At 43.1% G+C, this 16,748-nt stretch overlaps 1 protein-coding gene across 1 annotated transcript in view; it reads left to right on the top strand.

The window, feature by feature from the left end:
• Positions 1-16,748, top strand: part of si:dkey-288a3.2 (protein phosphatase 1 regulatory subunit 37) — a 69,853-nt gene that overhangs the window by 9,492 nt on the left and 43,613 nt on the right. The window contains exons 6-8 of the mRNA XM_064926994.1: positions 1,240-1,387; positions 5,718-5,873; positions 6,313-6,425. Coding sequence (XP_064783066.1) covers positions 1,240-1,387; positions 5,718-5,873; positions 6,313-6,425 — 417 coding nt within the window. The remainder of the gene's footprint in view (positions 1-1,239; positions 1,388-5,717; positions 5,874-6,312; positions 6,426-16,748) is intronic.

Raw genomic sequence — 16,748 nt, 5'->3', positions numbered from 1 at the left:
CGACATTACCCCCAGTCAGTACCTCAGACTTCATTACCACGGGCATCTGATTAGCTAGCAGAGCCAGGAGAAATGATCCTGCAGATCCCAAATGCTATTTCTGAAGGCCTGTCTGCCAGCCTGGTCGTGTCCTTGGGGGTGATAAACCTCTCAGGGCCCAGGGCAGGACTCAAAGTATGCCAGGGAAATCTTCCCAAGCATCTTACGTTAGCTGACTGTGTCTGAGAGACAGACAGATAGACAAACAGATGAGGGATCATTAAGTCATTTGCCAATGACAAAATAAGCCCAGATGACAACCTCTATCATTCCTTAGAATTTCAGAGTGCTGGATGGAATCGGATAGTTATAGTATAAATTCATTTCAATGTTTGTTCAATTAGTGATAGTTCTTAGATGAAAGAGAGGTGAGGCTTTGCCTCGTGGTGAAATGGACTTCAAGGGTGAGACCAAAAGCTGGCTCTTAGGCAGTATTACTCAAGATCAATCAACATCACCTTGGTGTAGAGCGAGAGATGGAGGATGCAGCAGGAGAGAAAAAAATCTGGACACGTTTGATGTGCCGACCAGACGGACGGAGAGATGGCGGGGGGGGGGGGGGTTGATGGAGACTAACAATGGCCCCCAGACCTGCCCGCTCTCCCTCCGTCACTCAGGACTGCTTTCTTCCCATCCTTTTTTTGATGTTCCTCCTCTCCTCTCCTCCTTCAGACAGGCTAGTGGATGCTGAGGAGAGGTGATGCATGGAGGCCAGTCCCCACCAGGGACACAGCCTAGCCCTTCAGCCACACTCTCGCTCTGTCACTCTCTCCTTCTGTCAGTCAGTGTTGTTTTGCCTTACTGGCATTCCCCTCTTCCTCTAGTGTTTGAAGGTGAGGTAGAATAGGGAGTTCAGTCCACACTTAGGGCACGGCCTAGCCTTTCAGCCTCTCCTCCCTCCCTCCCTGCCATCTTTTTCTGACAGGTTCTGGAAGTGTTTGATCAGAAGTAAGGTACAGAGGCCAGTCCATAACCTAGCATCTCAGACCCTCACTCTCTCTTACACGCCTCTCTCGCTCTCTGTCCCTGTCATACCCTGTCCTTCCCTCCATCTCTGTTTTTCCATCCCCTCAAAGTTTTGCTGACTTTCTCTCCCTTTATCTCTGTTCTCTATCTCCCGTCCATCTCTCTCTCTCTCTCCCTCTGTCCCCCCGCCCTCCCCTTCTCTCTGATGAGATCCTTGTGTTTGTCTCTCTGTAGAGTGTGTGTCTGTTGAGGCTGGATGTGTGTAACGTGGCCCTGCTACAGTATCCAGCCCAGGTCCTGTCAAGAGCCCTCCTAAGCAGCAGACTCACCGTGCTGCACCTCCAAAGCACCTGCCTCAGTGGCAGACCCCTCTTCACGCTTGGTATGCCCTGCACGTATGCATAACACATACACACACACAGCTTTGTTTTAGAGAATTATCAGGACCTTTTGGGGAGTAGAAATGTGTTCCCATTCAAAACTATATTTTCCATAACTTTAACCTTAACCCCTAACCCTAACTCTTAAACCCAAACCCCAAACCTAACCCTAAAATAGCATTTGAACAAATTCAGGACATGGAAAAAAAGTCTGGACTTATATTCTTATTTTCCTACCTTGTCAGGACATTGTGGTAGAAGGTAGCGAAACATGTATATACACACACACACACACACACACACACACACACACACACACACACACACACACACACACACACACACACACACACACACACAATCTGTTATTTCTGAGTTCTTCCTCATGGCCTGATAGGGCTCAGTAGTATCTCCTGTGGGTGTGGGTGTGTGTGCGTGACTGCATATGTGTGTTTGTGTGTGTCTGTGTGTATTCCGTGTGTGTATGTGTGTGCACTCGGTGTTGTCCATGCTTGGCCGTGGCCAGCAGGAACAGATGACGGAGGACAAGGAGCGGAGGAGCAGATTTTGGCCCTGTGACCCTCACAGTGGTACTGGCCCGGGATGAGATGTCCTAATCTTCAACCTGTCACTTTACACACCGCCGCACCGATCCACACCGTCACCGTGGCCAGAGACACTATCCTCTCTACCTAGGACTTTCTGTAGTACGAGGACCAGTAACCAGGCCTCAGAACAGTTATTTCACCAGGCATCAGGTCTTTCACCAGAGATGCTAAACTCATTTTGCCCTGTATTTGGTCTTCACTGAGGTCCAGAGTGCCGCACTTACAATTAATTGTATTTCCTCACTGTCAAAATGTGCAATGAATAATACTTTATACATCGCTTTTTTACCCTCTAAAACCCCCATACCCCCCCAAAAAAAATATAGTGCATAAAACATTAGGAAACCTTCCTAATATTGAGTTGCACCCCAACCTTTTGCCCTCAGAACAGCCTAATTTTGTCAGGGCATGGACTCTACAAGGTGTCGAAACGTTCCACAGGGATGCTGGCCCATGTTGACTCCAATGCTTCCCACAGTTGTGTCAAGTTGGCTGGATGTCCCTTTGGGTGGTGGACCATTCTTGATGCAAATGGGAAACCTTTGAACGTGACACAAACTGGTGCACCTGGCACCTACTACCATACTCCGTTCAAAGACACTTCAAACTTTTGTCTTGACCATTCACCCTCTGAAGGGCACGCATACTTAAAAATGATTTTGTTTAACCTGTGTCCTCCCCTTCATCTACACTGATTGAAGTGGATTTCACATGTGACATCGCTAAGGGATCATAGCTTTCACCTGGATTCACATGGTCAGTCAATGACATGGAAATCTCAGTTTATAATGTTTTGTACACTCAGGGATTTCACCATAAGGCCAATAGTGACTTTAAAACAGAGTTTAATGGCTGTGATAGAAAACTGAGGATAGATCAACAATATTGGAGTTACTCCACAATACTAACCTAAATGACAGAGTGAAAATAAAAGCTGAAATAAATCATTCTTTCTACTATTATTCTGATATTTCACATTCTTAAAATAAAGTGGCGATCCTAACTGACCAAAGGCAGGGACTTTTTACTAGGATTAAATGTCAGAAATTGTGAAAAACTGAGTTTAAATATATTTGGCGTATGTAAACTTCCGACTTCAACTGTATTATACAGTATTGTGCAAAAGTTTTAGGCAGGTGTGAAAAAATACTGTAAAGTAAGAATGCTTTCAAAAATAATCATGTTAATAGTTTATATTTATCAATTAACAAAATGCAGAGGTGAGTGAACAGAAGAAAAATCTACATCAAATCAATATATATCAATACTTTGCCTTCAAAACAGCATCAATTCTTCTAGGTACACTTTTTGAAGGAACGCGGCATGTAGGTTGGCCCAAACATCTTGGAGAACTAACCACAGTTCTTCTGTGGATTTAGGCAGCCTCAGATGCTTCTCTCTTCTCATGTAATCCCAAATAGACTTGATGAGGTTGAGATCAGGACTCTGTGTGGGCCGTACCATTACTTCCAGGACTCCTTGTTCTCCTTTACACTGAATATAGTTCTTCATGACATTTGCTGTGTGTTTGGGGTCGTTGCCATGCTGCAGAATATATTTGGGGCCAATCAGATGCCTTCCTGATGGTATTACATGATGGATAACTATCTGCCTGTACTTCTCAGCATTGAGGAGACCATTAATTCTGACCGAATCCCCAACTCCATTTGCAGAAATGCAGCCCCAAACATGCAAGGAGTGCTTCACTGTTGCCTGCAGACATTCATTTGTGTACCGCTCTCCAGGCCACCGGTGAACAAACTGCCTTCTGCTACAGCCAAATATTTCAATTGACTCATCAGTTCAGAACACCTGCAGCCATTTTTCTGCACCCCCGTTCCTGTGTTTTCATGCATAGTTGAGTCGCTTGGCCTTGTTTCCACGTCAGAGGTATGGCTTTTTGGCAGCAAGCCTTCCATGATGACCACTTCTGACCAAACTTCTCCGGACAGTAGATGGCTGTGCCAAGGTCCCACTGTTTTCTGCCAATTCTGAGCTGATGGCACTGCTGGACATCTTCCGATTGCGAAGGGAAGGAAGCATGATGTGTCTTTCATCTCCTGCACTACGTTTCCTTGGCCGACCACTGCTTCTACGGTCCTCAACGTTGCACGTTTCTTTGCTTCTGCAAAAGAGTTTGGACAGCACATCTGGAAGCGCCTGTCTGCCTGTACATTTCTGCGTGGGAGAGACCATGCAGATGCAGTACAACTACATTGTGTCTTGTTGCCGTGCTCAGTCTTACCATGGTGTATGACTTTTGACAGTGAACGGTCTTCAGCAACCTCACCTTGTTAGCTGAGTTTTATTCCTCCTACACAGCTGTTTCTGTTTCAGTTAATGATTGTGTTTCAACCTACATATTGAATTGATGATTATTTGCAGCTGTTTGGTATAATTGTTTAATCATACACCTGACTATAGGCCTACAAAATCCCTGACTTTGCAGCATTTTTTCACACCTGCTTAAAACTTTTTGCACAGTAAATTATTTACTCACACCAGCCACAGGCTGGATTGAATAGGCTCACAGGCCGGAGCAGTATGTTTGACACCCATGTGCTACACTGTGTCCGTACCGCTGCACCCAGGCACAAGAGGCCAACACTGCCCTCCAGCACACAGCATTGGACTTCCAATAGGACTGGACTTTCCCTGACAATAATATTACCTTGGTCAGGAGCAAGATATACAAATACCTTAACTTGTAAAAATCTCAAAAAGAAATTATGTTGAGGGGTATTATAACATTTACTTCAATCATATTTCTGTAATTTACTCATTTGTTTAAAAAAACAAACATTTTTACCACAGAGCCTTTAGCCAAGTACAGCTTAAGGTTAAGATGAAAGCTTTCACCAATGTCACACCCTACGGCTCCATGGTGATGGCTTGGGTCCTGCTGTCCTTGGACGGTGACCTTCATTGATTGGCTGGTGTTTCATCTCTGGGACGTAACCGTGACGACCGAGGGAGGTGTTCCCCTTCTGTGAGCAGCGGGGGGCTGGGCCGGTGTACTCTAGTGATCAGGGAGGAGACAATGACCTGTAAATCTGTAAATGAGCCAGAGGAAGAGACAGGCACATACAGGTACACGCTCTTCCTTCTCACCACTGAGACAGAGACCCTATCTCTTTAAACCCTCCTGGATCCTTTTGATATTTTTGGGCTGTGCATCCAGCCTCGTCGCCCCTGCCTACCCCCCTGTCCTCCCCCGTTCCTTTCCATCCTTCTCTGCGGGGGGCCCAGCTGTGGATCATTGCCTTCGATCGAAGGGGCCCTGATTGTGGCGCTCGACGGGCCGCACGCCGTGGAGTCGTCCAGATCAATCCAGCGATCCCTCCATTTGGTTCCCACTGTGCATGATGACAATGTTGGCATTCCACATGCAGCCCAAAGGGCCTGATCAAATCTACTGCATCGATCCGCTAAGGCTGGGCTGCGTGACAACCCACCAATGCACACACGCGCACACACTTCACTGTACAATTCACTGAGAGATAGTGTGCAGTAAAATTATGCTTTGAAATGTTTTTGGTCGAATAATGGGAGATTTGTGCTTTTGAGAAACGCTGGTTGACTCTTGAGACATACTATAAATACAATGGTTTAGTCTCAAACGTTCTTAAGCTAAAGTAGGTTATTTATTAGACTAGCATGATTCTTTACCATCAAACCAAACTTTACTTAAAAAGGAATATTGCTTTGGTTTCTTTGTCCATAGTGGCTGCTCTGAAGAGCAACAGAGCGCTCCGGGAGCTGTACCTGTCCAACAATAATCTGAACAGCGAACAGGACTCTATGCAGTTAGGAGACCTGCTCAGATACAACAGCTCAATCACTACTCTGGACCTCAGCAACAACACCATAGCAAACTCAGGTGCACTTAAAGAACATATTCTGTATGAAACAGATACAACAGTACCAGTGGAGGCTGCTGGAGGGAGGACGGCTTATAATAATGGCTGGAACTGAGCAAATGGAATGGCATGGAAACCATGTGTTTGATATATTTAATACCATTCCACTTATTCCGCTCCAGCCATTACCACGAGCCCGTTCTCCCCAATTAAGGTGCAACCAAGCTCCTGTGAACAGTACCATCACTATCCTGGACCTCAGCAACAACACCATAACAGACTCAGGTGATGGTCCTGGTCCTGGTCAAAGAACAGGACCATTTTGACTCTGTATCACTCACAAAGATTGAGGTAGCAGCAAATTGTTTCATTCCCCTTGTCATTTATGTAAGCCCTGTATGACTAGCCTAGTGCACTGTAGTCTTATGTGTTTCATTTCTCTTTTCTGGTCTTGTGCAGGACTGGAGGAGATCTGTGAAGGTCTGAGAGTTCAGACAGATGGATTGAAGGTTCTGATTCTATGGAACAACCAGATCACTAACAATGGACTGGTCCATCTAGCCAAAGTTCTGGTGAGGAACACATGTTACTTTCTTATGTTGATCCTGTATCATAAATTAGCTGTGTTGTTCCTGATTGTATTTTTTGCTGTGTTGATCCTGGATTACCATTTAGCTCAACCCCAGCCTTAATCTTTGACTCAGATTTAGCCTTTCCCTTTGGCAACATAAACTGCACCTTTGTCATTTGAGTGGTGGCGTCTTGGAAATCAAAAGGGTATACATTAAAAGCCCCGGCCCACTGGCATATTCAAATAGAACTCACCCAGGCCAAAAATAAAGTGCCCCTCTCTCTCTCCGTTCTGCCACCACCAACAGTTTGATTAAATAATAGATATGCGTTTAGAAGTGGCTATCATGCTGCCAGCCACTAAGAAGGAGAAGTAGAAGTCTTGGCAAACCATAATGACGATAATTAGGCCAATGGCTGGTCTTGTCAAATATGACACAGGAAAAGCTGTTATTAACCTTTCTCGTTTGTTGTATTTCACTTTTCCTTTTGTCCTCTGGGCTGTCTCTGTTGAAAGAGAACAGAGTGAGAGCGGGTTATTTGGGTCGGACCAGGAAACACTTTGGTGTCACAGAATGTAATTGGGTTGTAATGTTATCCAGAACACACATTTAGTGTAGTGACAAATCACTATACAGTATAACTCCCTTTTTCTGTCAGTTTTATATTTGTTATTGGTATAGGTACTCCGGTTTTAGTTCCTCTTTTTAGGCATTTTGCTACTTAATGGACTAGGTCAAGGATACTTTTTCAGAAGGTCCGTTAACACAAATGTCCTATCTGACAAATGTTCTGATGGATTTTGTCATTTATCGGCGTAGTAGCAAACCACCACCTCACGACCGAAACTTTTCACACCCCTCTTTTTGGCGGAATGATTTCTTTTACCGTTTTTAAGTTAATTTTGTTCAATTCTACACATTTTTCCATGTCTTATGTGTGTTCATATGATACCTGAGCGACTCAACAAAATCAATGGGAATCAAAGCTGGCCTTGATAACTACAAGATTTAGATGGGTAAGTTAGCTGGTTAGCCTAACTAACATGGGCTAGTTATACATAGATTATAAATAGCTCTCTAAAGTAACGTCTTAATGACATAAGAGGAAAGCTGCCATGCACTACAACATTTAAAAATTGCACCTTGTACATTCTACTAGTACAACTCTCAATAACATTGAATTGAAAGCCCGACTGAGTTGTTAAAAAAAGTTGTTTGTAAATTGGGACCTGCGGTCCATATCAACCCCATTCTGGGTCCAGATTCGAACCGCGGTCCGCCTGTTGAGTATGGCTGGACTACATCTTCACAATTTATAGTTCTGGGTGTTCACTCTGTTTAATCCATTTGTTTTGTCATCTGAAACCTCAAAATCTTTCTTAGAATTTTTGGTTTTAACTGAAGCCCTGTATTGTGTTTTCCCCAAAGCTCTCTTCTCCAAACCTACAGTGGTTTACATGCGACAGGCCTCATCCATGCTTGACTCAAACCCTCAAACAACCAGTCAAGTCTTTAATTGGTCGCTATTATCTCCTGCGTTCCCCTTCAAGCATCTCCTCTCTCTGGGAAAGGTTTCAGTCGTCCATCGACGTGGCGTGCCTCTGTGTATCCCTCTCCCCTCTGCACATCTCTGAGCTGGCATTAGCACAGACACAGCAAGGGCCTCTTGAGTGTGCCACACACACACAGTGAGGGGCTCTTGAGTGTGTTTGTAGTCACCACTGTACAAATTAACTGTGAAGACGCACTTCCTCAGGTCTGCTGTTGCCAGCATCTTTCCACCCTCGCGTTCATTCATTACCTCCTCAGCCGGGTGACCAAAGGAGTGGAACGGGTGTGGCAATGAGGTACACTGATGTATTGCTCCTCACTCTGACTATAGTATACTATAGTATTCCTGTTATTGTGGATATGACCGTAGTATGCTGTAGTGTTTTTGCTGACATGACTGTAGTATACTGCAGTGTTTCCAGTAAATACTGAACAGACATATCTGAAAAAACACTACAGTAGTCTATCGATGCCATACCTCCAGAATCATGTCATGGTCACGCCTCTCTTGGAGGTCTGGAGAATTTGTTTTGCAAAAACATTTTGAATGGCCCGCTGGCTCCCAACAGCAAAATTTTGATTGGATGTGACATTTCAAGAACCCTCTCCCCACACACCCGTAGAAGTGGTGCTGTGTGTTATGTGCACCACTGTTTACCGTCCGGGTAGTTGTTGCCTATGCTAGTTGTAAGTGCTAGTTTTTAAGTTATAACTGTCTCCCACAGTTATGCGATTTATATTTAGTGAAATTGAAAGTGGATTACGCTGGTAAATTCAAACGTCACAACATGGTCAACACCGCTCTGGTGGGAAACCTTTTTTTTTACAAAATTGTTTTTTTCCCTCCATTCATCCACATGGCTGCTGACGGCACTTTGCTACGACCAAAAATATTGTGAATATTGTCCATTATTAAAAATTTTTGAGCCAGTGGGAAAACCTATTCAAGTAAGTAAATACATGTTTTTAAATGTTAATGTATTATTAGCTAGCTGGCTGGCTACAGTAGGCCACTTTGTCGGCTAACTCAACTGAGTTGCTAGCTAGCTAGCTAGCTTGACACACTGTTTTGCTAAGTGAATTAAAATGTCATCAGCTAGCTAACTTCACATTAGCTAGCTATCTTGATGTAATCATTGTAAATTAAAAACAGTCTCCAAATGCATTTGTAGATAACAGCCATGGAAGAGGGTGACATTGCAGTTCCAGCTGTCAGTAAACAGAGAGTGTAGACTACTGGACAGGGCAGGTATCTACAGTGCCTTGCAAAAGTATTCGGCCCCCTTGAACTTTGCGACCTTTTGCCACATTTCAGGCTTCAAACATAAAGATATAAAACTGTATTTTTTTGTGAAGAATCAACAACAAGTGGGACACAATCATGAAGTGGAACGACATTTATTGGATGTTTCAAACTTTTTTAACAAATCAAAAACTGAAAAATTGGGCGTGCAAAAATTTGGGCCGAATATTTTCGCAAGGCACTGTATGTGGGATGACATTATGAAAAGTTTATCCAATTCCAGTCCCCAGAGGGGAAAACTTTGAGGACAGAGATATAATAGTAACCTGTTATTTAGTGCTTTCTAATTTGAGTATATCTGTCATCTGTTTGTGATTTTTATTTTTCTGTTCTCAGATATGGAAAGCTGTGAAAGCCTGTTTGCAGATGGAGAGCGCTCCCAATGAGTGTCCCAAGAGACTAAGAGTATATCCTATATGCCATGGATTATATGTGTAGGCCTCCTATGCTAGCAAATGTTGCATACAAGAATACAGTTAAACATCACACATAATGTATAAACCTAATACATGTCTGCCTACCCAGAAGATCGGGGATCAGTGGAGCAAGATTGTAAGATTGTAAGGTGGGTTTTTTGTTCACCCGAAATGATGCTTTAGTAATATTAGCATACTTGTTATTATTCAATTATCTTTTGTTATTTAGACTAAGATTTTTGATCTTTACGTATGTGCTTATTTGTACATTTTGAAGTGATGAAGTGTTGATTCTTTGAAGTGGAGTGTTTAAATTAGTTTTAATTGTTAAACTATTATTCAAAATGAACTAGTGTCAATGTTGGTCAATCGCATATCACAATTCTGCAATAAAGAGGGGAAGGGGTTCTGTCTCTAATGTGTCTGTGTTGCAGTGCTGAGCGATTAGTGCTTTTTGAGGTCGGTTCGATTATTGAGAAATAATCACAGTTTTTGATTTTGGTTTCAATCTTTTTTTTCATGACTGCTGAATACCAACTATCAAATCACTCACTTAATGAACATTTCCCTTTCGTCTAGTTGTAAGATTTCCAATCTGTTCTATTGATTGTCACCCTCAGTATATCAGCTATCTGAATCCATTTAGAAGCTTATCATATGGCAGGCATCGCCAATGCAGCCATAGGCCTATAGTTAGATGGCATTACTGGCCTTATGGGCATCTGTCATCGGAAGCAGAGAATAGCAAAACTCACATTTGTTTACATTTTCAACTATACATTCTCAATTTAAAATGATACCAGTAGACAATGTATATGAGGCAAACCATATCCAAGATGTTGTACATGGATTTTATGTGCTGACAAATACAATTGTTTAGGCCAAACCCTACCATTGTAAATTTAGCTACAGTATGAAAATAACGAGATGACAATTTGGCTACAGGAGATGAGCATTACAGGTAACATTTGAGTTAATTCATTTTAGCAATATTGCTTTCAAAATGATTGCTGTTGTTCCCATAGATAGACCCCTTAAACAAAGATCGCAGTTTTGATGTAACGACTCTCATTGGTTGAAGAAGGAGACCAAGGTGCAGCGTGGTAGGCGTTCATGATTTTTAATAAACTGAACAGCGCAACAAAATAAGTAGAAAAATACGTAGAAAAAACGAAAGCGCACAGTTCTGTCAGTCAACAAAACAGCTAAACAGAAAATAACTCCCCACAAAACCCAAACGGAAAATCACAACTTATATATGATCCCCAATCAGAGACAACAATAGACAGCTGCCTCTGATTGGGAACCACACTAGGCAAAAACAACAAATAAATAGAAAACATAGATTCTCCCATCAGTCACACACTGACCGAACCAAATAGAGCATAAATAAGGATCTCTAAGGTCAGGGCGTGACATTTGAAACTGTAATAAAAGTACATTAACTGCAGTCGACTGGTAACAGCAGTTGAAATGCAATTATACTGCAAAAGTACTGCAGTAAAAAATATATATATTGGATGCAGTATTTGTAGCGTACTGCAGTTATACTGCACTCTGACTGCAATATTATTTCGTAAGGGACAGTACATGGTTACACTAGTATCACTGACCCTGGATAAGCTAGTGATTGGGCTAAGATAGCTAACATTTTAGGTCAATAATATGGTGTTAACATTATGTTGGCTTTATAATCGAGAGAAAAACTGAACTAGCGCGTAAGTTCATTTTTGTCTAGGTAGCTTACAAGGTTAGCTTACTTTTCTCAAAACAAACCTCTTTGTAGCTAGCCAGCTACTTTTTGTCCTTTGGAAACGTACAAATGTATAATCTTTGATATGGCTAGCATTGTAGACCATTTCTCCCCTCTTGCTGCAGGTTTAGCTCATCTCGAACTGATGTGAAAACCAGCAACGGTTTGATCCGTGTGACAGGTTTGCGAGTCGTTACTGATTTACACCGGGTTCCTACCCCTCTTTAGCTGATTTCTGCCATGGAACTTCCCCAGGCTTCCCATTTTAGGGTAGCCTGGTTCACGACGAGGCTATATTTACTGTAGTGGTTTTGCAGACATGACTAGTATACTGCAGTATTTACCATAGTGTGTTCGCGGACATGATTGTAGTAACTACCAGACTACACCTCAACCAGAAGTTAAGACAGGTTGGTGACAGGCCACCTATTCAGTTGAGTCATCATTCTGAGCAATTCAACGGACCAGACAACACCTTAGCAAAAATATAACATTTTTATTACAATTGTAACATCTAAACGTTAGACACAGGTTGTAGGTGACAGGTGTCAAACTCATTCCACGGAGGGTCAAGTGTCTGCGGGTTTGTACTTGATTGATGAATTAGGGTCACTAATTAGTAAGACACTCCCAACACCTGGTTGTCTTGGGCGTAATTGAAAGGAAAACAAAAACCTGCAAACACCAAGCCCTCCATTGAATGAGTTTAATGGGCCTAGAACAGGGTTGTCAAAGGAAACAGTACAGTAGCAGATACAAAGAACAAGAAAAGGTTATTAAAACTTAGACCAGGTATTCCCAAACTGGGGAACGTGTTTGAACATGTGAATATTTTTATATTTTTTAAGCAGTCCAATTATATTTTCCAATGGGGCTATACATTTGGGTGAGTTTTTTTTTCTTCGCCTGAGTAGCCTCGTTTCACTGACCCCCCCAAAATGAAACCATCTAGTGTTCAGCGAAATAACAACACAATGTGAAATACAGATAGCCTAGTCAAATAATTAATATCCAATCACATTAACCGTTACTCTCTTGCGGGAATTCCACTAACGGTCTGTACAGTGCCTTGCAAAGGTATTCATCAGCCCTGGTGTTTTTCCTATTTTGTTGCATTACAACCTGTAATTTAAATAGATTTTTATTTGTATTTCATGTAATTGAAATACACAAATTAGTCCAAATTGTTGAAGTATAATGAAATTTAGAACTTGTTTCAAAAAGATTTCTAAAACAGAAAAGTGGTGCGTGCATATGTATTCACCCCTTTGCAATGAAGCACCTAAATAAGATCTTGTGCAACCAATTACCTTCAGAAGTCACATAATTAGTTAAATAAAGTCCACCTGTGTGCAATCTAAGTGTCACGTGATCTTAGTGTATATATACACCTGTTCTGAAAGGCCCCAGAGTCTGCAGCACCACCAAGCAAGCTGCACCATGAAGACCAAGGAGCTCTCCAAACAGGTCACGGACAAAGTTGTGGAGATGTACAGACCAGGGTTGGGTTATAAAAAAATATCAGAAACTTTCAACATCCCACAGAGCACCGTTAAATCCATGATTAAAAAAATGGAAAGAATATGGCACTGCAACAAACCTGCCAAGAGAGGGCCACCCACCAAAACTCACGGACCAGGCAAGGAGGGCATTAATCAGAGAGGCAACAAAGAGACCAAAGATAACCCTGAAGGAGCTGCAAAGCTCCACAGCGGAGATTGGAGTATCTGTCCATAGGACCACTTTAATCCGTACACTCCACAGAGCTGGGCTTTATGGAAGAGTAGCCAGAAGAAAGCCATTGCTTGAAGAAGAAAATAAGCAAACAAGTTTGGTGTTCGCCGAAAGACATGTAGGAGACTCCCCAAACATATGGAAGAACGTACTCTGGTCAGATGAGACTAAAATGTAGCTTTTTGGCCATTGTCATGAACCGGCTCGAAGTCCGTAACAAAAAGGGAGACAACGTGGAGATAAGGAATAAGACAAATATATTTATTAACTGAAGTAACGTAAATACTTTTAACAGTAGTGTGTGTAGTCAGTAATCAGTAGTGTAAGTGAGTGGTTGCGTGCATAAATGTGATAATGAGAGGTGTTGAAAGGTGCCGAAGTTAAAACAAAATGGCCCAAAAAATGCCACACATCTAACAGTGTGTCTGCATGGAGAGAGTCTCCATGCAGATATGGTGTGGAGAGTCTCCACAGCATATCAATCACACAAACAAATTGACCCAGCCTGCATCCCAAATTGATGGGGGTACATGTTCACATCCCGGCCACCCTCGTCCTCCCCAGACCTCAGAAACCTTTGCGCACAGGAAGCAACCTTTAAGACGAGACCAGAAGGGAACAGTCAGGAGCGACAGAACCGAACAGGACAATACCAAACAAAATAAACAATGGTCAGTCACGTAGACATTCAGGAACAGGGTGCACGAGAGAGAGTGTCAGCAACAACATTATCAGTCCCCCTGATGTGCCGCACATCAGTTTGGAATGCTTGTAAAAAAATAAACACCATCTCATTATCCTCTGGTTAGGACACATCATGGCCCTCAAGAAGGTGAGAGGATTATGGTTGGGGTAGACTATAATAGGTACTACTCCTGATCCGACATACACCTCAAAGTGTTGTAGCGCCCACATGAGTGCTCGCGCTTCTTTTTCCATGACCGAGTAGTTCAACTGATAATGGTTAAACCTTTTGGAAAATAATCTACCAGGCCTCTCAACACAAGACAAATCTCCTTGCAGCAAAACTGCACCTTCCCCCACATGACTAGCATCCACCTGCAAGGTAAATTACAAATCCACGCGAGGAGCAGCCAGCACCGGAGTTGAGGTAAGCAACCTCTTTGCATCTTCAAAAACCTGTTGACAACGAGAAGACCATCCATAAACAGCCTTAGATTTCAGCAAATCTGTCAAGGGAGCGACCACAGTAGAGAAGTTCCTATAAAAACGATGGTAATAACCAATCATCCCAAGAAACGCATCAGTTCCGTTTTAGAGGGAAAAGCATCAATAGCTACAACCTTAGCCCGAACAGGACACACTTTACTCTGCCCAACCACCTTTCCAAGGTATGTAACGGTCGCCTGAGCAAACTCGCACTTTGCCAGATTGATCGTGAGGCGACCCGCAGCTAGGCGGTCAAACAAGGCTTGAATATGGGACAGATGTTCCTCCCAAGTATCTTCATATATCACTACATCATCCAGATAAACAGCGCACCCGGCCAGACCGGAGACAACCCTGTTCATAAGTCTCTGAAAAGTGGCAGGTTCATTACGCAGGCCGAAACTCGTAATCGAATAGAAGTACAGATCAGAAGGTGTAATAAAGGCAGAGATTTCACGTGCCCTACTTGTCAGTGGCACCTGCCAATAGCCCTTTAACAGGTCAAATTAGCTCACGAACTTAGCTGCTCCGACTTGATAAATGCAGTCCTCCACCCGGGGAAGAGGAAATTAATCTGGCTTAGTGACACTGTTTACTTTGTGGTAGTCCGTACAAAATCTGTTTGTCCCATCCGGTTTACTGACCAAGATACAGGGAGAAGCCCAACTGAAGAAAGAAGGCTCTGCTATATCACTCTCCAGCATGTACCTGACCTCAGCATCCAGACAATGCAGTTTCTCTGAAGAAACTCTATAGAACTGCTGATGAATGGGGTCAGCATCCCCAACGTCAATATCGTGTTTTATTAAGTTTGTACGTATCGGTGTATCAGAAAACAAACCTGGAAATCTCTGAATCAGACCGACCATCTCTTCCCGCCCATCAACAGGTAGAGGAGTGAGAAGGCTGTCTAAAACATCTAGTGTCTCAGAATTTTTCAATCTACCCTGCAGTATGCAATCGTCGAGACCAGGAACATCTTCCTCCCCATGCACGGACCTAGAATGACAAGAACCCATCGAAATAACGGTATCGGCCAAAAGAACAGGTTTTACCATCCTCTGTAGACTCTCACTGTTCAGCCTCAGAGGAACATACATAGAGTTTTAACAGATTTACATGGCACAGTTTGTGTGCTTTTCTCCGTTCTGGAGTGCCAACTAGATAGCTGTGGTCAGTGCACTGGCGCACAACTGTATTTGAACCTTGAAACTTGGCTTGAAAAGGAGAACCAACAATTGGCAGCAGAGCAAGAACAGATAGAAGTCCATGCACCCTATGTCCAAACAAGGTAATTTCGACTGAAACCCATGCTCTCCTGTGAAACCTCCCTAGCGGCTAACAGTAACCAAGGCAACCCCTCCTCCCAATCCTTATCCATCTCAGTACAATAAGCTCTCAACAAAGACTTAAATGTTTGATGGAAACATTCCAGCGCTCCTTGACTCTGCGCATGATAGGCGCTAGACAAATTGTGTTTAATATGGAGCTGTTGGAGAATCTGACCAAACAGATTAGAGGGGAAATTAGATCCTTGATCACTCTGAATGACCTTAGGGATTCCAAACAGTAAGATAAACTGTAAGATAAAGAGTCAAAGCTTTTTAGCACAGACTTAGTCGTGATACACTGGAGAGAACAGGCAGCAGGAGACCTAGTGGTCTGACACATCACAGTGAACTACCCTTTTTAGAATGAGGCAGAGGACCAACACAGTCAATAATCAGATACTCAAAAGGTTGGCTGAGTTCAGGAATAGGAAACAGTGGTACTGGCTTAATAGCTTGATTAGGTTCACCAGTTAATTGACAGGTGTGACAAGATTTGATGAACTCAGAAACATCCCTCTTTAACCTAGGCCAAAAGAAATGTCTTAGTATGCGATTGTAGGTCTTCCTCACACCCATATGTCCAGCAACGTCATTGTGAGAAGTTGTAAACACCAACTAATTGAAGCTTAGCTGGTACAACAACCTGACTAATCGCCTCCCCCACAAAACAACTACCTTGAGACACCCACTTTCTCATCAGGACATCCTCTTTGAGAAAATAGCCATGGTCGACATCTCCCAACTTTTCCACAGGCACAATTTGGTCACACAACTCTTCTAATGTGAAGTCATCCCGTTGCCCCTTGATTAGATCTGAGCGGGGTACAGATAACGGGATAACAGGGAAAGTAGTAACAGATTTCTTTGTGCCATTCTCGTTAGCCGGCCCAGTGACCAGGTCGCCACTGCTCATGGAACGCATCACTGCACACGCAGAGAACACCTCTGGGGAAACTCTGCACACTCTCATCGGGAATCCCTGCAAATGACGGCTTAGCGGAAACCACTAGAGATGGAAACACGACAGGCCATACACGCTCATCAGCCAAGTTATTCCCAAGGATA

The sequence above is a fragment of the Oncorhynchus masou genome, chromosome 21, assembly GCF_036934945.1.
Source record: "Oncorhynchus masou masou isolate Uvic2021 chromosome 21, UVic_Omas_1.1, whole genome shotgun sequence".
Taxonomy (NCBI): Eukaryota; Metazoa; Chordata; class Actinopteri; order Salmoniformes; family Salmonidae; genus Oncorhynchus; species Oncorhynchus masou.
This window is presented reverse-complemented; position numbering and strand designations above follow the sequence as displayed.